Here is a 23,813-nt window from a genome sequence, read left to right as displayed (position 1 = left end):
TTCAAGCAGAATTACAAACACGAATTAATTCATGGAATTGTGGACGAATCAACAACGTTGGGTCTATCTGAAAAGCATTAACATTAAAGAAGTTGGCCACTTAGGCTGAAAGGGCTGGGCAGTAGTCAGCTCCTCGTGTGTAGAAAAATGCTGGGAGAAGGGCCTGGGTCCAGCCTTTTCATCACGAAAGTCCACCAAGGAAGATGAAGATGATGATGAACAAGAATTCTACAGATTCACAGATGAAGAGGTGGTTGAAGCGGAGAGGCTGTTTCAAATTAGCAAAGAGGATTTACCCTGCCAACGATGAATGCCCGACATGAGCATCTGACAGATTCCGAGATCGTCAGTAAGGTTACTATAGCACTGGTTCTCGAATCACAGGAGGATGACAATGAGGACCCTCCACCCCTACCCACCCCCCCCCAGAAACTATCTGAAGCCACTGAGTACCTCGAGGCTAGCCTATGTTGGCTGGAGACCCAGGACGTGGACCACATAAAAACCCTCCAGCTTAGAAGCATTTTGGATTTTGCTCGCCGCCAGCTACCTGCTGCGTTCAGCCACAAACACTCGATTGCTTTTTTTAAGAAATAAAGTGATGTTTGTAAGAAATAAAAAAAGATGATTGCAAATACAGATATTGCAGATGTGTTATTTACTTTTTTTGAAAGTGCTGTTTTCGTGACCCAAATTTAGCACAACCCTGCTTTTTTTGAGATCCATTTTTTTTGTGATCCGGTTTTTTTTGGACCCGAAGCATCGCGTTATAATAGGGTTCCATTGTCATGGCATGAGCACTAGAGATATTAAAGTATACACTCGAACTTTGCCATTCAATAATTTGCAGTAAATGTAATTACTTAAAAATATAACAGTAAAGAATTACTTTAATTTGCTTAATTCTACAGCAAACATTGGTTCCAAGAATAAATTAAGCTCTAAATCTTGACAAGAGCGGCAAGGTTAGCATAGCAGTAATTGTAATGTTGTTACAGCGCCAGTTATCAGGACAAGGGTTCAAATCCTGTGCTGTCTGGAAAGAGTATGTACATTCTGTGTCTGCATGGGTTTTCCCTGGGGGCTCTGGTTTCCTCCCACCATTCAAAATGTACTGGGGTTTGTAGGTCAATTGGGTGTAATTGGGCAGCATGGCTCGTTGAAAGGGCCTGTTCCTGTGCTGTACATCTAAAATTTAAAAAAAATCTTTGTCATGGAACTGAGTTCTGAAAGCACATGCAGAATTGAGAGATCTGCAAGGAAAGTGATTCAAAATCCAGTTGATAAAATGGTCAACTTGCGACAAGGTATAGTGAACAGTTTTTTTACTATTCGTATACAGGAAGAAGCTTGTTCTTATAATTACTGAAAATCTTTGCTCAACTGTATTGAAATAGTGAATTAACAAAATGCAGAAATGATTGGTAACTTAAAGAGAAGATAGATTCCCAAAATAAGCCGATAGTTAAAGACTTTGTGAATCTCAGTTCTCATCTGCTACAAATAACACTGTCGACAATTTTTTTCCCGAAAAGGTTTATTCACTGAAAAGGAATTGGGGATTATGATAGACAACCTCAAGCTGAACACAAAGATAATTTCAGATTTTCTGTATCATGTAGGATGTTGGAGAAACATTAAATTACCTCTTATTGAATGTAGTTTGTTAGCATAATGTAACAAGCCCAGTGCTTGTCTTGGTCACCAATTTTACAATTGAAGTAGAGCACATGGGCTTTCCTAAAAAGTGCAGCCATGCTGTGTCTTTGAGCCTTAAGCTTATACTCACCACAAATGTGACAGAATGTATTGCAGTTGTTGTGACATTGACATTTTTGCTGCATTGAATCTTCCTGAAGATAATAAATGCCATTGTTAACTATAATCACAATGCCATTGCCTGAAGAATGTGTTCATCAATATGCGTTCAATCTATAATCAATATAATGCACAGGATCTCTATTTGTGAGCTGCTTTTATAGCCTGTCTGCATCTATCCTGACAAAGCATGCTCAGGTCTAAGACAACATCTGCATAGCACCTATACTGAATGCATGCCCAGGTCTGCGTGGACTGACCAAAATAGTTTGCTTTGTGGGCAATATTCTCGTAGACTTAAAATATGACAGGAAATCAGAAAAAACGGTTATATCTAAAAAACACAATGCTGGAGAAAATCAGCTGGTCAAACAGTGCACTTTATATAGCAAATTTTTTTGATTTTGCAACCAAAATATCAATACAGAGGACAAGGATACTGGTATGCTCCAATGTGCCTTGGTACAACTGTGTGGAATATAATTTATGACAAGATCTCTGCACCATTCACTTGCAGGATATTCAAAGTCACATGGTACTAGAACGAAGGCACAAGGCACTCCTGGGCTGAACCTAAGTGACACCAAGTCACAGGTTTTGAAGTGCTCCATCATGATGTTGAAATGTCAGTTTACTGTAGGAATCAGTAAAAGCCTGAGGAACAAGATGCCCTGTCACAATTTAACTTTCTGCTCTACCCTCAGCCTGTCAAGTGATAGTGGAAAGTTGATGAGTAGCAATGGGACTAGGAGAGAAACAAATGATAGGTCTACATCAGTCTTTTTCTATTACCTCACCCCTTTTTTCTTGCATCATAATTTTGTTGTTTCATCTCCCTCCTTTTACTTCTGCTCTGATTTTTGCTCTCTTTTCTTCTTGTTTGCCTTTTTTATTCCATTTTTAGGAAATGTCGCATCAATTTTTTTATCCACTGTAGAAAAGTGCTGTGTCTTGTCGCCTCTTTGTTAGACAATTTCAAAATGGGAATGTCAAGAACCTACAATCTGATAATAACTCTGCTTTAGAGACTACAAAAACATCTCTCACTCCAATTCTCGATAAAACCTCACTGACAAAATTTTAATATCAAATCAAAAGCATGGGGGTGTTAAAGGCATTCAACCGTAGGAAGAAGCATGTGAACATATTAAAATTTGTTGTTTAAAGTTTCACTGAACTTTGCACAGTTATCAGTTCAATGTTTTATTGGAACCTTAAACATGCAACCCCATCATCTGAAATTTACCACATAAGATAATGGAAAATGAAGATTTTGCTTCCTGGACACGTTAGGGTGCATTTTATGGATTTTCGGTGCATTTTATGGATTTTTGGCTGCTGATCACAAAAATCACCTTAAAATTTTCTTATCACATACTGTTTGTAAAGATATAAGCAATTTTTATGATTTCTTGTCATGTTTTAAGTTTACTTTAAGCATGCAAAACTGTGAAGTGCAATAGGTTGATGAAAATTAATTTTCTGCATTTGCACTTGGATTTCTCTGTTGATCTTGGTGCAGTCAGTGACAAACATGGTGAAAGGAAAAGAGGAATCAGGGCAATTGGAATCCATTAATGCTGACTATTGTTAGACACCGACATGAGAGGCATCAGATGCTGAGTACAAATGAAGATCAGTGGTAAAACATTTTCAGTTCAGTTGAACAAACAATGTGTTAGCATCATTATGCAATTAAACATGCTAAATTCAATAAAAGTTAATTTACTGTTTCTCCAACCTCCTACATGATACAGTTAATCAAATTATCTTTGAAAGTTGTCAATCATAATCCCCATTTTTTTTAGGAAGCAAACCGTTTCAAAAAAATTTGTTGTCCAGTGAGATCAATCTGAAAGCATGTGTATCAACATATAAATCAAAAATTTGCAGAGTAGAGGTCACGTTTAACACTGCACCAGCAATTGTTACCCATGAATAAATAACAATTCTTGCACTAAGAACACAGACTCAGATCACAGTTGTAAAAAAATTTAGAGCCCTATTTTTCAGATTGGACTAAGTCTACACTTCCATTGGGTAGCATCTGAAATTTTAGAACTACAGTAGAATCTACATTATCCAGAATTCAATCAACTAGAAACTCAAACAACAGTGAGGAAATAAATAAATTTAACATAGCTAGGAATAAATAAAATTTTAAATTGTGAAATGTTCTCTGAAGCAACACACAACTCCTGAGTAAAGATGGGAGCAAACAAGGACCCCGGTTGTGTCCCGCCCGCAGTAGCTGTTTGAATAAAGTTCTATTTGAATAAAATGGCGGTACCCAGGATAAAGAGCCAGCTGATGCCACTTGCTGCTGAGGCAATTCTCCCAAAGCGTCTCCCTATTCCTGCCGAGTAAGAATCTTTATACATATTAGTTAAATTAACCATAACCATATAACCATTTACGGAGCGGAAACGGGCCATGTTGGCCTTTCGAGTCGGCAACTATCTCATTCGGAAGATCATTCCATTCTGCCACCACTCGCTGAGTGATGACTCATCATTTTCAGTAATCCAGCCAACAATAGTGGTGATGTCAGCAATTTTTGTGGGAGCTGAACTTAGCTACACAGTCATAGTGCCCATATTGATGATCAGTATGGATGTTGGAGGTCTTTTACGGAGACTATCAATTTCGGTTTTTAGAAACTGATTGTGAAGCAACGATTTTTGCTGACTCATTGCCAGATATAAGAGGACAAAGACGTAGTCCACCATTATCTCCTAGTGAGGCTTTATCTGTAAACTTGGGGGAGAAGGGGTCATTTGTGAAGGTGGCACATTTAGCGTAGTGGTGAGCGTAATGCTGTTACAGCGCCAGCGACTGGACTTCAAATTTAAATTTTATAAATTACAGAGATTACCTGATTAAAATGAATTTTACATAACTAAATACAAAATACCCCTCACCATGACTACCAGCCCCCCACATCTCCATCGGGTACACAAAACTCAAAACGGTCAACCACTTTACCTCTCTCGGCGGCACCATTTCATCGGATGCAAGGATCGACAACGAGATAGACAACAGACTCGCGAGGCAAATAGCGCCTTTGGAAGACTACACAAAAGAGTCTGGAAAAACAACCAACTGAAAAACCTCACAAAGATTAGCGTATACAGAGCCGTTGTCATACCCACACTCCTGTTCGGCTCCGAATCATGGGTTCTCTACCGGAATCACCTACGGCTCCTAGAACGTTTCCACCAGCGTTGTCTCCGCTCCATCCTCAACATTCATTGGAGCTACTTCATCACCAACATCGAAGTACTCGAGATGGCAGAGGCCGACAGCATCGAATCCACGCTGCTGAAGATCCAACTGCGCTGGGTAGGTCACGTCTCCAGAATGGAGGACCATCGCCTTCCCAAGATCGTGTTATATGGCGAGCTCTCCATTGGCCACCGAGACAGAGGTGCACCAAAGAAGAGGTACAAGGACTGCCTAAAGAAATCTCTTGGTGCCTGCCACATTGACCACTGCCAGTGGGCTGATATCGCCTCAAACCGTGCATCTTGGCGCCTCACAGTTCGGCGGGCAGCAACCTCCTTTGAAGAAGACCGCAGAGCCCACCTCACTGACAAAAGACAAAGGAGGAAAGACCCAACACCAAACCCCAACCAACCAATTTTCCCTTGCAACCGCTGCAACCGTGTCTGCCTGTCCCGCATCGGACTTGTCAGCCACAAACGAGCCTGCAGCTGACGTGGATATTACCCCTCCATAAATCTTCGTCCATGAAGCCAAGCCAAAGAAGACTGATTCTTTTCAAATTACATTTTGCATTGTTTTTTGGTCTTTTAAACTGTGTATTCTTAATGCAAGTGTATTAGTTAGGCATTGGAACAGTGCATCTCAGCCATAAGCAAAATTCGCATATGTGGCATCCACAATCCTTATAGGTGCCAGATAATGGGGATTCTATTGTATTAATTGACCAATTCAGCATGTCAATGACGCACGATTGACATACAAATGTTTAACCAAGCATGACATTCACATGACAGCAAAAGGCAAAACAATAGTGTGAATAATCTTATTCAATGAAGAATGAACAATATGAATTACATTTGGTTTCCGTTTTAGAATTTGCAGCAGGCCTTTAATTTTTGTTCTAGTTTTTACTTTTTGATTGGCAGAGCTTGCTCCTGCTCTTAAATAATTAATGAGGCATTATCAAATCTTAACAAAAATACAACAGTTGGAAAACCCCAAGCAGAAATGAGTAGACTTTAGCTGGAAATTGATCATTCCTATTGGGATCCTGCCTTCAGTGACAATTCTCATTCCATCACCGAACCCAAATTGAGATGGCTCAGAAAGTTACATAAAATCCAGAAGAGATAGGAGCAGAAATAGGCTATTCAGCCCATCGAGGTTCCCCTCCATTTAATCATGAGCTAAACCATTTTCCCACTCAATCTCACTGCTGCCTGTGGCAACAAATTCCACAGATTGACCACCCTCTGGCAAAAGAAATTCCCATGTTCTAAGCGGACAACCTTCAATCCTGAAGTGTCCCCTCTTGTCTCGGGTTGTTTCCCATGGCGGGAGAGTCTTTCTATATCTATTCTGCCCATGCCTTTCAACATTCGAAATGTATCAATTTATGTTTTTTTTAAGAACACAGCCACTTTGTTTCAGGTCATTATTCCCTTTTTTCTGGAATGCATGCTGTGTAAAAAGCAAGGAACTGGAATGGGGGAGATGGAGGTGCCATTCCAGTCCCTTTTTTTCCCCTAAGGCACCTAGTAAAATTCCCAAACTGCCTGCAAAACTGCACTGCAGACATTCCAGGTCCAACTCGGGTCATGATGTGCATTGTGTACTGTGATATTTTTTTTTTAAAGTGCTGCCTGCTTTCTCCTGCTGCCCCAATCTGCACTGGTAGTCCGCTGCCTGCTCTGTTCCTGTGGGTCGCTAAGTCTAACACTACCCTAACCCGAAGCCCTACGGCCAATCCCAACCAGAACTTCACAACCATAGCCCTAACCTTACTCTATCCCAAATCCCACATCTAACCCTCACCATAAGTTGTGAATATAAGGTCACCCTATACAGACTCCGGGACATATCAAAATGCACAAGTACCGGAAAGGAAACAGGCCCTGATCCCACTAAGAGCTAGAAAGAGGCACAGGGTAATGAACCCATGGGCCAACCAAAAGTGGCAGTTTATAGTGACACAGAACCTCTGAGAGTGGAGACCAGTGAACCCAAGAGGGATGATTATCCTGCTGCCCGTATATTGACAAACCAACCTGAACTCTAACTCTAGATTTGATAATCGGTCTGCCAGATTATGGCCAAGTAGTTTGAACACTCTGAAGCCCACCACCCCACTTTCCCACCAACAGCCCTCCACCAGTCCCCAACAACAGGTAGCGGTGATTAGTAAGGGATTACTTTAGGTGGTATGTGAGTGGAAAGAAAAAGTTTGAAATCCTCTTCTTTTGATCAATACTTGCAGTAAATTTTCCTATGCTCTTTTATAAATTGTGAGTGTATGACTTATTAAATTGTGCATGTTTTTTTCTGTGCTCTTTCATAAATTGTGCACGTGTGCTTTATTACCGCTACAACTTCCCTACGCTCTTCAACTAATTGTGTGTTAATAAAAGTAGCATTGATTGCAAACCCCTGCGTCCAGACTTTTCTCTCACAGACCTGACACTTTCTCAACACCACGATGACCATTGCGGGAACTGATTGCGTTATTGTTGATGTTATTCACCATTATCACCCTAATTTCAACCTGGCTTTTAAACCAGGGGGATATTTTTGAGCCAATTTTTGGGAAAAACAAGTGGGTCTAACACAATGTCAAATATGGTATGTTATACATGACACTAGATGTAGAAGCCAATGCTGTTGAGTTACATGTTCCACCCCTTTTATTTGTGGAATGCTGGTATGCTGTATAAAAAGGCAGACTGATACAGAAAATTGCAGATTTTGATTGCTCCAGTGCAAATGGCCAATGTCACATACTGGAGGCTCTTTACCCCCCCCCCCCCCATAACTTCATAAATAGGCAATTCACAGTTTTAGGAGGATTCATGAGATTCATATAGGGGAGTCAAGAAGGATATGGTAAGGTGATGGCTGAGGTGGATTTACAAGGAAGAGCCTAGATTTCCACTAGATCAAGCATTCTCATGTACATGATCGAAACTCTTTACTAATAAATCTAAAGGAGCTCAAACAATCTTAGGGCAGAAACCTCAATATACTGTTTGCATGGTGTCTCATCCACATGAGTAGGACTCTAACGGAGAGGTGATAGTCACTGAAATTATGTCAAAGCTAACAATATCTTTGTCAAGTCATTTAAACAAAATAAATTCAAACAAATTCTCAATCACACTTACCTCATTACCATGTGTTCTCAGAAATTCAATTTCCTGCAGCGTGAAGGTGGTCATGGAGATTGACTTGACTCTATGCGGAGGATTCAGACCTCGTCTAGAGATTTAAAGCAAAATTGATTTGCTGCCATTACAATTTGTGAATTATTTACAAAAGGGTAAACTACTCTTTTCATATTGAGGTGCCTCATATTTTACGAGATGGAATACTTTTCTTCATTGATCATTCTTATTTTCCCATGGAACCATAGTGTGGTAGATGGGAAAGGATGCAGGAATTGAGAGACAGGGGATAATGATGCATGCCAATCAGGAAGACAATTTTAAATCTATCCCATTACGAAGAGATAACTCTCTCTACTGACGTGTATAATTTTGACCATCAGCATTTAATACTATCACCATACTCACAGGATATCCTTCATCTCATTCTTTTGATTTAAAGTGGACTATCACAAAATCCAAACAGTTTCAAAATATCCAGTTTATTACAAGGTGCCAAATCTTTTATCTGAGATTCTGAACACCGGCAACCTAAAAAAAACCGGCATTTTTTTGGTAGATGACATCTGCTCATCAAAGATGGAGTCTGGCGTCAAACACGACCCGACGTGACCCTCGCTAAATTCCCATGTATTCTCATTGCGTTCTACATCAAAAATCTGTGGTATCATCACCTATTAAGTGTCCTCGTCCCCCCAGTCCCGTCGTCCCCAGCCCCCGTAGGTCATCTCTCTTACTTTCAGCGGAAAAGTTTCTCTCGGCCCCCAGCACAGGGTGGGGGAGAAACAGGCGGAGGCTGGCTGAATGCAGGAGCAATGGCCATCATCGTTACCCATAATACCCCATGCAGCTGGAACCACTCTTGTGTATCCCTGGCTCTGGGCGATTATGTGTAACATTCTTGTGATATTATGGTCTTTATTTATCTAAATTCATTGAACATCCCGTGCCCCCTTTTTTGTGCTATTTTGAAACATCACATTTGCTTAAAGGGACCATCATTTTAAAATTATTCCGAAATCCAGAAGATTCTGAACAATGGCTGACGTCCAGCCCGACAATCCCGGATAAAAATTTAGGCACCTGTAATATTCTAAGTGGACTATATGCAGTCAGAGTGGAGAAAAGGAAACAGGGGGACGAAGATGGGGGTGGGGGTGGGGAGGGGCTTTACAGATACTGGAGAAGTCGACATTAATGCCATCTGGTTGGAATGTGCCCAGATGGAAGGTGAAGTGTGGTTCATCCAATAAACACAATCCCCACCCCATCTTCATCCCCATCTCCTTCCCTCTGTCTCCTTTCACAGAGACACAATCAATTCTCACCTTTCCTCATCACTTCCAATTAACAGATTTTGTCAGGACTCCTCCTACCACCCCCCAACACCCACCGCTATTCTTCCCCCTTCCTCTCCCCAGTCTTTTTCCAGATTCCTGCTTTCTTTTTGTTTATACCTTGTTTCGAGACAGGCTGCATTCCTCCAATGTTTGCTGTGTGATTTTACTACAATCACAATTTTTATTTACATGTTTCACTCGAGTGGTTCATAACCCACTGATTTGTTAGCACATTGTATATATTAAGGCAGATTGGAGCTCCACTTTACATTAACATCATCCTCAGGCTCCACTTATGCCTGTCCAAAGATATCATTGAGAAAGCCAATAATAGAATGTGAGCCTGAGTAAGGGTGTTAGAAAATAAAGGGAAGCTTTTTTGCAGCAATACAAAACATCAATTAGGCACAAGTAAAGTCTTATATGTAGTCCTGGGGACTACTGCTTGTAATTTTATATACAGGTACTCCCCGACTTGCGACCTCACATACAACCAAAAAAATTAAGAAAAAATATAAAATCTATCTGATAAACTATAACAGGGATACAGGGCACATAAGAGCCAAAATGTGCGTACCTACCTTGTTAGTCGGCATCCCAGGGTCCATAGGCTGGGCACAGCCATCTTGATTCCTTTGCACATGCAGAATCAAGATGGCTGTGCCCAGCCTGCAGATCTGGGAACACTGATTAACAAGGTAAGCATGGACAAGAATGTGGAAAGATTCGCCAAGGTTGATGGACAAATTCAGGAAGCTTTAAGTTGCTATCCTCAAATCTACAATATAAAAAAATTTGATTAAAAAGTTTGCTTTAATGCTCCATGTACCTGGGCAAAATTCTGACATGCATCCATTTCAAGATACAACTCATCCTTTGGTCCAAATTACGGGAATTACCTGTATCTCTATGTCATCCCTCTGCCTCCTGTGATCCAGGGAATCATGTCCTCACATATCCAGTCTCTCCACAGACCTCAAGCACCAACAGACCCCATAACATCCTTGAGAATTAAAACACAGAAGTCTACAGACATCATGGTTAACATAAAACCACAATGCTGGAGAAACTCAGCAGGTCAAACAGTGTTCTTGTTATAGCAAAGATAAAGATAGATAGCCAAAGTTTCAGGTTTAAGCCCTTCATCGGGGTGTGAAAAAATGTCAGTATACACCCGAAAAAAATAGTATGGGGGAGGAGCACAGTCCCAAAGATAGAAGGCGGATAAGGTATGAGGGAGGTCACACCAGCAAGCAGAGGGTGTAGGGATGGCTCTGTGAATAGAGAGGGAAGGGGGTGAAGAGCTGGAAGAAAGAAGACAAAGGGAAAGGGAAGGGAGGGAGAACAGGGTGTGGGGGCTATCAGAAACCAGAAAAACCAGATGGGAAAATCAGATGTTGTTCCTTCAATTTACGGGCAGTCTTGGTGGAATAGTACAGGAGGCCTTAGACATGTGAACATGGGAGTGGGACATAGAATTGAAATGGTTAGCAACTGGGAGATTCCCATCTCCAAAGTGGACAGAGCGAAGGTGCTCAGCAAGGCAATCTTCCAGTCTGCACCCAGTCTCTCCGACGTAGAGAAGGACACTAAGGGAGCACAAGATGCAGTAGATCGCTCCCACAGATACACAAGTGAAGAGTTGCTTCACTTGAAAGGACTGTTTGGGGTTTCCTGCAGCCACAGGAGAAGGTGCCGAGGGGGGTGGAACAACAATGAATGGTGGTGAGGAATGAGTGGACAAGGGAAACACGGTGGGAGCAGTCCCTATGGAAGACAGAGAGGGGAGGTGTCTAGTACTGGAATAATTTTGTTGGCGGAAATATTTCTGCAATATTAACGTTTTCCTAATGCTACAGCTGTATTTATTCAGGACTTCCCCTGTAATATTTGCACCATGAGATTCAATGAAACCCAACAACACAATGCAAACTACAAGAGTTTCTACAAATGTCCCATAGTTTGGAATTGAGTGATAGCTTAATATAACATCACCTCATCTGAAAATTGGCACATTTTTTCACAGTTAATTTTTGTAAGCCTTTAGGCATATCGAGATACTTTTCCTGCCCCAGATCTGCCATTGCAAAGAACATTTCTGGAAGGTTTGCTTTCTATTTTTTATGAATTCTAGGACGTAGTATTTTATTCGGTATATTTATAATCAATGCAGGAGCGTTCTCCAGAAACAAACTCTTTTTTTTTAAAAATAAGTGACTGTTATGAAGAACACGACAGACAAATACAATGACTTAGGGTACCATTCCAAATACAAATACAATGACTTAGGGTACCATTCCAAATGATAACACTGCAAATTATGCACCAATGAAAACTCAGGTTAATGTGTTTTATTGATTTTAGTTTTCCTGTTCAGATTTGAAACTGGAAATAGAACTAATAGAAAACAGAAAAGTTGCTCTATGCAAAGCAAAACATTTTACATCTAAAAATGGCAATTAGCACAAAGCTACTGTCTCTGGTAAACACGTTGCTGCACAAGAATCTTTTATTTATTAAAAGCTGAAACATTGTCTGACTATATCTACCCATGGAAGCTGTCTAATCTGCTGAGCTCTTCCAGTGATCCTTTGTCAAAGCAAGCGTCAACAAGGTCCACTGTGTAAAATATACTGACTGGTTGCATCATAACCTGGTTTAGCAACTCAAGTGCCCAGGAACACAGCAGGCTATAGAAGATGGCAAACATTGCCAGGTCCATCACAGGCATTGCAGACATTGATGTGAAGGCAGCCACATCATAAAGGACCATCATCCTGGTCATAACCTCTTCTTGCTCCCTCCTTCAAGTAGAAGATATAGAAGCCTGAAAACCAAGACATCAAAAGCAATTTCTTTCCAACAGCAATCAGAATCTGGAACCTCCCCGAGGTATACTAATCACAGACTGCTCAACAACACAAAAGGGTTGTCTGCAATATTGCAAGTTACTTTTTTGCTGTGGAATATTTATATTCTATCAGGTTCTATTGTCTCTTTTAATTTAATTAATTTACTATTATAGTTTTTCTTTAAAAGTACCTGTTCAGGTGCAATAAATAAGAATTTTGGTGCATATGTACATTGTACAATGTGTATGTCAATAAACTCATTATGGATCCTCTGGTATGACCTGAGGGCAATAATAAAATTCCCTATTCAAATTCCATTGCTCTATCTCGTATCACCTGCAGTTACATTTAATATATTTGGTTTTCTTTCTCAACTGAATGACACCTTTTTGTACATTATTTAGCTGTTTACTGGCTTTTTACTTTCAAGAACATTTTGGGGCAGTAAAGCTCACACAGCTGCCCTTATAAATCCAATGACCCTGGTTCAATCTGTTTTTCAGTATTATCCGTGTTCATTTTACACATTCTCCCTGTGACCAATTGAATTTTTGATGGTTGCTCCAATCTTTCCACATCCCAAAGACATGAGATTTGGTTGGTTAATTGGCTCCTGTAAATTTCACCTAGGGTTTAGGTGGATGGTGAAAGCTTGGGGGACTTGATGGTAATGTGTAAATGGGTGCTTGCTGGTCAACATGTGTGCCTATAATTGTGACTACCTGTTCATGGTATTTTATTGTGAAGTATATTGGAATATCAAGGTCATTGAGAAACCCCAATATTGTAAAATATTAAAACTTAGGAAACAGGCACACTTGTGTCCAAGCCATCCAACAGCTACATCTCAGCCTTTTTTTCACGAATTTATCCAGATATTTAAAAAATGTGGTGAGTGTTCAGTTTCCATGACCCTTTCAGGCAGGGAATTTCAAACCCCGACCTGTGTGCGTAATTAATCCTTCAACTTATTGCTCATTCCATCAATTCCTGCAGAGCGCCTCCCACCTGCAATATCAGTCCCTATGGAGCCCTAACGCAATGACATTTATTTTGCTTCTTGAACATGGAAACAGGAGATGCATCAAATCAAATTTGGCACCACATCATGTGGGATACCAGGGTAGAGGACCAAATGATTAGTCAGAAAATGTATCTTAAAAGGATGAAAAGAAACAAAGAGGCAGATGGGATTAAGCAGACATCCATAGTTTAGAGACTAGGTGACTAAAGGTAATCCTGTGCAATTAATAAATTCAGTCATAATCAAAATGCCACACCTCTACAGTTTTAATAAACTGAAGTTACCAAGATAGATAGGGATAAGGCAAAGGAAGAATTTAACAAGGGCAAGAAATTTAAAACCGAGGCACTGGTGCATATAGGTCTGCAAGCATGAGCAATTCAGATGAACAGGGCATGATCCTGGTTAACATATGGACAGCCAGACTTTGAATGGTTTCAATTGTAATGAAAGCCAAACAGAAAAGGTTGCCCAGGAGTGCATAGAAAATATATGAATTGAAATCATCAAGGAGAAAGTGAAGAGATTAGCTGAGATGAAGCTGCAGTCAAGTGATGTTACAAGATGGGAACAGTCCATGTGGCGGCATCATGCAAAACTAATCTACTGATTCAAGATTGCAAAGCATCTTGTTCAATTGCTGACAGTTGATGGGTAAGAGATGAAATCAATGTCGAAGGATTAGAGCTTTAGACAGTGCCCGAAGATAAAATTTAGTCCACCCAAAATTTCATACGGGAAAATTTTCCCCAGCAGCCCTATCTGTCAGACATGCAGTTGGCCTACTTAAGATACAAGAGGCGAGTCAACACGGTCGTTACTTCCTTTCATGTGGAATGTGCATTTCATGTTAATGATAAAAATCAAGCTACCAAATTCAGCCATTTAGACTGTCAGTGATCAAGCATTTCCTCTGGCAATCCAAAGTACCCAGATCTCATGGCTAAGTTCTATCCTTATCTACTAGTTCACTGGGATGTTTCTAGGAATGAAAGGGTTATCATACAGAAATGTTTGCGGCTCGGCCTATATTCTTGGGAATTTAGGAGAAAGAGGGGGGAATCTCATTGAAACATTTCAAATGTTGAAAGGCATATACAGAGCGAATGTAGAAAGGTTGTTTCCCATGGTGGGAGAGTCGAGGACAAGAGGTCTGCTTATAACAGAAATGCCTGGGAATTTCTTAAGCAAGAGAGGGTGGTAAATTTTTGGAATGTATTGCCACAGGCAGTTGAGGCCAGGTCATTGGGTGTAGTTAAGGCAGAGATTGATAGGTTCTTGATTAGCCAGGGCATCAAAGGTTATGGGGAAATGGATCAACGGTGAGCGGGGCAGGCTCGATGGGCTGAATAGCCTATTTCTGTTCCAATGCCTTATGGTCTTAGGATGACAGACTTCTACAGTTAAGGACACGAGCTTCCATATAAACAACCAAGAGCTGAAGGGACTCCCTGCTTCTCATTGTTTGCTCAGGTTTCTTGTATCTGTTGACTTCTTGATGGGGTGATTCTAACTTGATGAAGGGCTCAAGCCCAAAACGTCAGTTATGTATTTTTACATTTGCTATATAAAGGACACTGTTTAACCTGCTGAGTTTCTTCAGCGTTGTGTTTTTACTTACTAATTCTACCTTTCATTTGCTTAGCTGCAAGATACCTTCTATCCCTCCACACTTTGTGTGATGTAACAGGTGCGAGGAGGGCTGGATTCTCAGCTCTCTCCGAAATGATTTCTCTTGTTCTCACTGAATCACTCTTCCCCAGCGTGGAATTCTCTAGTTTCAATTAGACCCATGGAACATTACAGCACAGAAACAGACACTTTGGCCCTTCTAGTCCGTGCCAAACTATTTTTCTGCCACGTACTGACCTGTACTGTCCACAGCCCTCCCATCGATCCCATGTTTCCCCTAAACTTTTCCCCTTTCACCCTTTTCCCCTTGTTCCTATCTCACCTACCCTCAGTGGAAAAAGCCAACCTTCATTGACTCTGTCTATACCCCTGATAATTTAAAATTCCTCCAATCAATCTCCCCGCATTCTTTTACACTCCAGGTTAAAAAAAAAGTCTTAACCTGTTTAGCCTATGCCTGTAACTCAGTTCCTGAAGTCCAGGCAACATCCTAGTAAATCTTGCCTGTGCTCTTTCAATTGAAAAAGGCTCGCCAGCAGCTACACTTTGCGAGGTATTAGAGGAGATTCGGTATGTCACTGAAGACTCTCGAAAACTTCAACAACTGTACCATGGAGAGCATTCTGCCTGGCTGCGTTGCTGTCTGGTAGGGAGGTGCCAATGCTCAGGGTAAGGAAATAAAAAAAACTCCTGAGGTTTGTTAACTTGGCCCTGTGACATCAGGGGCATCGGTCTTCACTCCATCAAGGACACCTGGTGTCTTCAGGAAGCAGCCTCTATCCTCATGGACCCCCACCACCCAGGCCATGCCTGCTACCATCGGGAAATAGGCACAGGAGCCTGAAGACAAGCACCCAGCTGCTCTCAGATTCCCGAATGATCCTGCCTTGTCCTGATTTTTCGTGCACTATTTTTATTTCGCTTTGTTAAGGTGGTGTTTAGAAATAGTTGCACCGTGATGGTGCCGCAAAGCAACAAATTTCGTGACTTGTTTATGACAATTAATTCAGATTGGGATAGGTGACCAAAAGAGCACATAATGCTCCAAATTTTGCCTCGCCAGCGTCTTTTGCAACTTTACCACAACACCCCAACTCCTCGACTCAACACTGGGATTGATCCCAACCCTTATCTACCAGGAATATGCAATGATTCAGTGCAAAGTCTGGCACTTCCCTTCTCTGCTTCCCCCCGCGGCTTTCACTGGGGTCTTCCTTCCTTTGCCCGTGCCCTGTGGCCCAAGGTGGGCGTAACTCCCCTCTCCCTCCCTGCGACGAGGCATCGAGCGATGCAGCTGCCCGAGAGCGTGGAGGGAGAGATGGGGAGAGGCCCGGCGGCTCCCGGCTCCTCTTACTCACAGGATGCCGCTGCACGATGTGCAGACGAAGGAGCCGATGGTCATGTTGGCGTAGGTCGGGCCCCTCTGGTCGCAGTCGAAACATTTCCGGTTGTGCAGCAGCGTGGTCATCTCCCGCAGCAGCTTCAGGTGCCTCTCCTCCTGCTTTCGCTTGGCTGCCATCCGGACGGACGATCGGGAGGGGAGCGGAGAGAAAGGCACAACGCCGCAGCGCAGGCGGGCGGGAGGGAGGGGGCGGGGCGAGAGGTGGGCGCCCGCCGGAAGCGCGCGTCACTTCCGGCGGACGCCCGGCGGGAGGACGAGGCACGTCGCCCCTTTGAAGCGGGGCGCATCGGCTGCTGTATTTCCGAAATGAAGAAGCAGAGCAGATGGAGCAGCTTCCGTGGAGACGGAGGGGGGAGCAGCAGGACGGATCACACCCCCCCACCCCAGATGGGAAGCAGGAAAGTCTGCAGGGTCCGTGGGGAGGGATTGGAGAAACTCAGCAGGTCACACCGACTTCCAGCCAGCACCTCCACAGGGAGACTGAGCTCATCAGCTCTCAGTCCCCCCCAGCTGCGGCTGCTGATCCTTAGGGTCTGCCCACCCACCCCCACTCCCCCCCACTCCCACCCCTCCCACTCCCACTCCCCCCCCACTCCCACTCCCCCCCCCACTCCCACTCCCCCACCCCCACTCCCCCCCACCCCCACCCCCACCCCCACTCCCACCCCCACTCCTCCCCCACCCCCACTCCCCCCCACTCCCACCCCCCCACTCCCACTCCCCCCCCACTCCCACTCCCCCCCCACTCCCACTCCCCCCCCACTCCCACTCCCACTCCCCCCCCACCCCCACTCCCCCACCCCCACTCCCCCCCACCCCCACCCCCACTCCCACCCCCACTCCTCCCCCACCCCCACTCCTCCCCCACCCCCACTCCTCCCCCACCCCCACTCCTCCCCCACCCCCACTCCCCCCCACTCCCACCCCCCCACTCCCACTCCCCCCCCACTCCCACTCCCCCCCACTCCCACTCCCACTCCCCCCCCACTCCCACTCCCACTCCCCCCCCACTCCCACTCCCACTCCCCCCCCACTCCCACTCCCACTCCCCCCCCACTCCCACTCCCACTCCCCCCCACTCCCACTCCCACTCCCCCCCCCACTCCCACTCCCCCCACACCCCCACTCCCACTCCCCCCCCACTCCCACTCCCCCCCCACCCCCACTTCCCCCCACCCCCACTCCCCCCCACCCCCACCCCCACTCCCACTCCCCCCCACTCCCACTCCCCCCCACTCCCACTCCTCCCCCACCCCCACTCCTCCCCCACCCCACTCCCCCCCCACCCCCACTCCCACTCCCACCCCTTGCTTTCTGCATGTTCATCAGGGTTATTTTCTTCCTTGACATTCGATCTCTTGAAATGTCTCAATTATAAATGTTTTCTCTCCCTCCTGCCCATTCCAAAAGGAGGACATGGTCATAGGTTGCATATATATATACATATAGTATATGTATATTATATATTATACAGTGTGTTTTTTGCACTACGGTTTAAATTTTAAAAACATAATTTTTTTTGGAAACATGCTATCTATAAGGCACTTTCAGGTGGCCAAAATACCCCAATGTAAAGCCGCATATTCTCCCCCTATCTGGCTGTCGGGTGCCACCTGAAAGTGGAGAAGCCGGCCAAGAGGAGCACTTAACTAACCCTCCCCCTGAGGTATGATCTCCGGCTCTGAGAATCCCCCCCCATTGCACCTGAAAGCAGCAGTGGGCCTACGGCCACAGTCCGCATGTGCTGGCGTTCGCTCGGACGCGCCTCTCCTTCAGCTGACACGTTCAGGTGATATAAAGGCGTCTTCTCCGCGGCCACCTGAACATCCCAGCTGCACTCCCCCAGCCGCTTCTCCCGGCGCGTTATCTGGGTCCGAGCACCTGAAAGCACCTTATATATATATATCTGGTAACCTATGGCCATGTCCTCCTTTTTAGAAATGGCCATCCTACTCCTGACACATTTCACTTTTGCCAAATGTGTATCTCACTTCATCCTGATCTTTTTGAAATCATTTTTTTTGTATTTGCTTATCCACCAACAGGTTCAAACATATCTTTGTGGGTTTAAACCCCCTTCCCTGCACATCTGCAAAATAGAATTTCATTTTTTTCCCACTGGACCTGCTGGGTTTCTCGAGCATTGTGTTTTAATTTCATTTTTCAGAACCTGTTTTCTTTTTGAGGGAGAAATCTACTGACCGATTTTAGGGGAAAACAAATAAAACAATGTTGCATGATTTTCTGAGTTACATTCACAACCTTCAGCCGCTTTTTTCAATCTTAAGTAGAGCAGTTCACATACCAGCAAAGATTGTTTTTATAGTGCACCTGAATGTGGCCTCGGGATACTTGAAGGTCAACAAGTGAGACCTTTGTACTCTACAAGTGTCGGAGACAGTAAGAAACAATGAGATTCGGTATTTTGTGGCAGCATCATAGCGCAAACATACATATTGTATAACAATCTTACGACTACACAAATAATAACAGTGCAGGAAAAGAAGGCAGTGTCTTTGGTTCATTGATTATTCAGGAATCTGATGGCAGCAGGAAGGAAGCTGTCCTTGTGCTGCTGAGTGCTCGTCTTTAGGCTCCTGTACTTTTTCCCAATGGTAGCAGAGTGAAGAGGGCATGGCTTGGGTGGTGTGGGTCTTTGAGGATAGAGGCTGATTTTTTATGGCACTGTCTCGTAGATAACCTCAATGGAGTGAATAACTGTAGTGGAGAGAATCAAGTTAACTAGTGACTTATTGTGGACATACAAATCTCACTTGTCAAGAGGGCACAAGACTGCACTTCCTGAGAATACTGAAGCGGGCAAAGCAACCAGCCACTGTCATGTCAACCTTCTGCAGGAGCTCTATCGAGAGTGTCCTGGCTGGCTGCATCACTATGTGTTACGGTTGCTGTAGAGAAATGGATTGGAGATCAATCCACAGGATCATTAAAGTGGCAGAGAGGATCACTGGAGTCTCCCTCCCCAAATGACATGATCTACTGAGTTAAAACTAAGAAACTTTATAATAAACATGACTACTGCATTATGTTACTTAAAAAAGTGCCTGAGTTTAATCTTTGACGTAATATATAACTAAAATGTTCCAAAATTCATTCATTGTGAAACTCATGGGTCCCAGAACCCTGCTAGTGTTACTGCTGTGTTTGCCAGAAATGCCTTGCTTCGCCTTATTTAATGGCTCTTGCCTCCTAGCTTTAACTATTTTAGCTATTACCCTGAATATAATACCTTTGATCGTCAACTATCATGATGGCCAGTTATTTTGGAACTCCATATCATGTTACAAGTGGTGGCTGCCTGGTGTTTTTGGAGGTGGGATCTTGCTAAGAGATTGTACAATAGAACGAGATACGGAATGTCTTATAGACTTTAGTAGCTTTATGTCTTCTCCCATTAACTGATTAAGTTAGAAATATTGTAATTGTGGCAAAGGAAAGTGACGAGAAACAACACCTATTTAAAAAGAGAGAAAATTGCTACTGGACAGATCAAACTTGCATAACATTGTGGTAAGAGATCGAACAAGAGATATTTGCTGTGCAGCTAAAATTAAGATTAGGAGGTAAAATCAAGTGCAAAATTATTCATCTCAATATCTATTCAGATTATTGTAGGTTTATTTCTGCTCAGCTTATTTCTGCTCAGCCCCAGGCAGAAACTAATTAGTTATGTTCAATTATATATTTGAATATTCCATTTGATTCCCAGTTAAACAAGATAACATTTTTAATATCTCATCCTTGCTTTCAGTCCCTCAATTATGTAACTTTCCCACCTATCTATACAATCTGTTCTAGCCCTGTATTTTTAGGATTGAAGTTTCTTCAATCCTGGTCCTTGGAGCATCCTCAATTTTAATTCTCCCCCATTATTAGTAGTTGTTGCCTGAATCAAAAATTTGAAATTTCTTTCGTCTAACTTTTCTGCTTCTCTATCCTTTAAAAAATGCATCTTCCACATTTTTTAATATTCCCTGATGAGGGGGCTGTTGATCTGCAACTCAGTAACTCAGTGTAATTGACTGCAACTTTTCAATAGAAGAGGTCAGGCAAGTACATTTTTATTGTCTATTAATGACAACTGATCAACCAAAATTGTACAAGCGCATGTGGTACACCAGATTACATACAGGTATATCTATATAAACACTCATGTTTGGTTAACAGTTCTTAAACCAATGTATTTAACATCATAAACTACAGACTTAGAATTCATAGCTTATTGGCCATTATTATTTATTATAGTTTCAGCATAGATAGTTTAAACCAAAGAAAATTCTCTCAACATTTAAAATAAGAATAGGGAGTATCAAAAGATTCTGGTTCTGGTTGCTAAGAAACAAACAAGATTTCAAAGACTGGAAGATGTGTAATTTCTTGATGTTGTCTTGGCCCCCATCATCAGACTGGTAATCAAAAGGATAACAAGGACTGACTGACACCTTTTAGTATATTCCAACAGCACAAAAGAAGCTCAGTTTTTGTCTGAGAGAAGAATGTTATTTAGGGAGAGCAGAGTTTTAAATTATTCAACATCTGTCATCTCCCCTAAACTTTCCACCACTTATCTTAAATGGATACTCTATGGTATTGGCCATTGGCACTCTCAGAAGAAGGTACTGGCTGTCACCCTACCTATGGCTATCATAATCTTATACACCTCTATTAAGTTGCCTCTGAACCTTTCTTCATAAGACATGTTCTCCAATCCAGGTAGCATCCTGATAAATCTCTGCACACTCTCTAAAGCTTCCAAATTCTTTCAACAATGAGGTGCCAGAACTGAACACATGCTCTAAGTATGATCTAACCAGAGTTTATATCTACTCAACTGACATGATCGGGAGGCCATCAAGCTCACCAAGTCCACACTGGCTTTCAAAGCAAATCCATTTCCCTGTTACAATATTTTCTCATGAATATCTATTGACAACACCAGCTATTGCTAAGGATAATTTACAGTAGATGTTCTCGATGGTGGGGAGGGTCTTGTCTGTAATGATACCAAACTTCTGAGAAAATAGAGGCGCTGACGTGCTTTCTTCATGATGCCATTAGTCTGTTGAGTCCAGGAAAAATCCTCCGAGACAGTGACTCCCAAAGAACTTAAATTTGCTCATCTTTTCCCCTCTGATCCCCCTCTTGGGATTAAGTTCATAGTTCTGTGAAAGTGGCAACACAGCTAGATAGAGTGGAGAAGAATGCCCTAGGCCCTCTGGTTAGGATATACAATATAAAGATTAGGATGTTACAACTTCACAAATCATTAAACTGCACTTGGGAGTATTGTGCACATTTCTGATCACTGCACCATGGGAAGGATGTGGTTATGCTGGAGAGAGGGCAGAGGAAATTCACCAATATGGTGCCAATTTGAAGCAGAATACAGACGGGATGCAGAGAAGTGGCAGATGGAGTTCAATCTGGAAATGTGTAAAGTGATACACTTTGGAATATTAAACTTGAAGGCAGAGTAAATGGCAATAGCATCTTTCTTAGGAGTGTGTAGGAACAGCGGGACCTTGGGGTCCAATTCTATAGATCCCTCAAAGTTGATGTGCATTAAGGTTAAGGCATATGCAGTACTGGGTTTCATTGTTTGGGGGGATTGAGTTTAAGAGCCGCACGATAATGTTGTAGCTCTATAAAACTCTGGGTTAGATCAATGGTTCTCAACCATTTTTTCCCATTCACAAACCACCTTAAGTAATCCCTTGCTAACCACAGAGCCAATAAGGGATTACTTAAGATGATATGTGAATGGAAAAAAAAAGGTTAAGAATCACTGGGTTAGATCATACTTGACTATTGTGTTCAGTTCTGGTCACCTCATTGTTGAAGGAATGTGGAAGCTTTAGAGAGTGTGCAGAGATTTACCAGGATGCTACCTGGGTTGGAGAACTTAATAGAACTGTATAATTATGAGAGGCATAGATAGGGTGATGGCCAGTACCTTTTTCCCAGGGCGGCAATGGCCAATACCAGAGAACATCTGTGTAAGATGAGTAGAGGAAGGTTTAGGGGAGACATCAGAGGTGTTTTTTAAAAAAAAACACACAGGGAGTGGTGGATGCCTTGATTGCATTCTGGATGGTGGTGGTGGACTCAGGTATGTGGAAGTAAGAGAAATGGAGAGTTATGGGCTGCGAGGGAGGGAAGGGTTAGATTGATGTGGAGTAGGTTTGTAAAGGTCAGTGCAATTTTGCGGACTGCTGTGCCATTCTATGCTCTGTGATTGGAGGACTTTAGTTCTGGGGAGAGATGAGAAAACAAATCGAGCCTGGCCATCTGGAATAAAAGAGGCTGACTTGAAAGACATACAATTATAAGAGTTGTAGATGGGGAGATAGTCATTTTTTTTCCCTGTGGCAAGAGTATCTAGAAACGGGAGAGGAAGGAATTCTAATGGGGATATGAGGGGAATTTTTTTTACCTCCCGCAGAGGGTGCATGATATCTGGAGCTCGCTCCCAGAGAAGGGAGAAAATATAATCACTGATTTAGGACACATTTAGACTAGCACATATATTGGCAAGGATATGGACCTAACGTGAGTATTGAGATGAGGTAGATGGGCAAAAAAGATTGGCATTGACAGTGAGCTGAAGGCCCTGTTTTCACACTGAACAAAGCTTGGGCTCTGTAAATTGTACCAGTTATCATTTCTCTTTATAGCTCTCTTTCAAACCTCAAGCTTGATTTAAACTGGTTTCTGGAAGATAACAGGAATTAGTCAAACTGGCTTTCAAACAGAATCCACTCATCTACCAAATAGCAATTTTAGCAGTGTGTCTATCAATAACTCACTAGTTTTCAGTACGAAAGCTGAACCAAGGGCTCAAACTTCAGAGGTACATGCAGAGGTGCAAAAGACAATTCACATGATGACTTTCCTTGGACTCTTTTTGGTTGGGATAATGGAAGTGATTGTCAGCATAATGCAAATAATCGTTGGAGTTTGCTTCTGTTTCTGCAAAATGCCCAGAAGAAATGACAATGGACCCACGTAGTAAATCAGTCCAAAGTGATAAGGCTTCTGTGAAGAAAAATGGCCGTCATATCTGAATGTATCAATGTTTGTGAAAACTAAATTGTTCAGAAACCTCTGCTACCCTCCCCCCAAAAACAATCTGTACTTCATTTGACATCTGTACTTCAAATCTCTAGTATGTATAATGAATATCATTGCTCTCCTTAATTATTCTTGTGCAAATTTACATAATTCTTACATATCTAATGTTGACAACTGAATGTCTTCTACACCTTTATTGTTTCTTTGATTGAAACTTATCATGGAAAATCTAACTGCTTTTGGCTGTAATCTAGTACTGAAATATGATTG

At 42.6% G+C, this 23,813-nt stretch overlaps 1 protein-coding gene across 1 annotated transcript in view; it reads right to left on the bottom strand.

The window, feature by feature from the left end:
• The window catches only part of agfg1a (ArfGAP with FG repeats 1a), a 53,684-nt gene extending 37,053 nt beyond the window's left edge, over positions 1 to 16,631 (bottom strand). Inside the window, 2 exon segments of the mRNA XM_069897299.1 lie at positions 8,202 to 8,295; positions 16,408 to 16,631. Coding sequence (XP_069753400.1) covers positions 8,202 to 8,295; positions 16,408 to 16,568 — 255 coding nt within the window. The 5' untranslated portion in view covers positions 16,569 to 16,631.
• Positions 16,632 to 23,813: the final 7,182 nt, after the last annotated feature.

Source organism: Narcine bancroftii, chromosome 9 (assembly GCF_036971445.1).
Source record: "Narcine bancroftii isolate sNarBan1 chromosome 9, sNarBan1.hap1, whole genome shotgun sequence".
Lineage (NCBI taxonomy): Eukaryota > Metazoa > Chordata > Chondrichthyes > Torpediniformes > Narcinidae > Narcine > Narcine bancroftii.
Note: the sequence above shows the minus strand (reverse complement) of the source record. Positions and strands in the feature narration are given on the sequence as shown.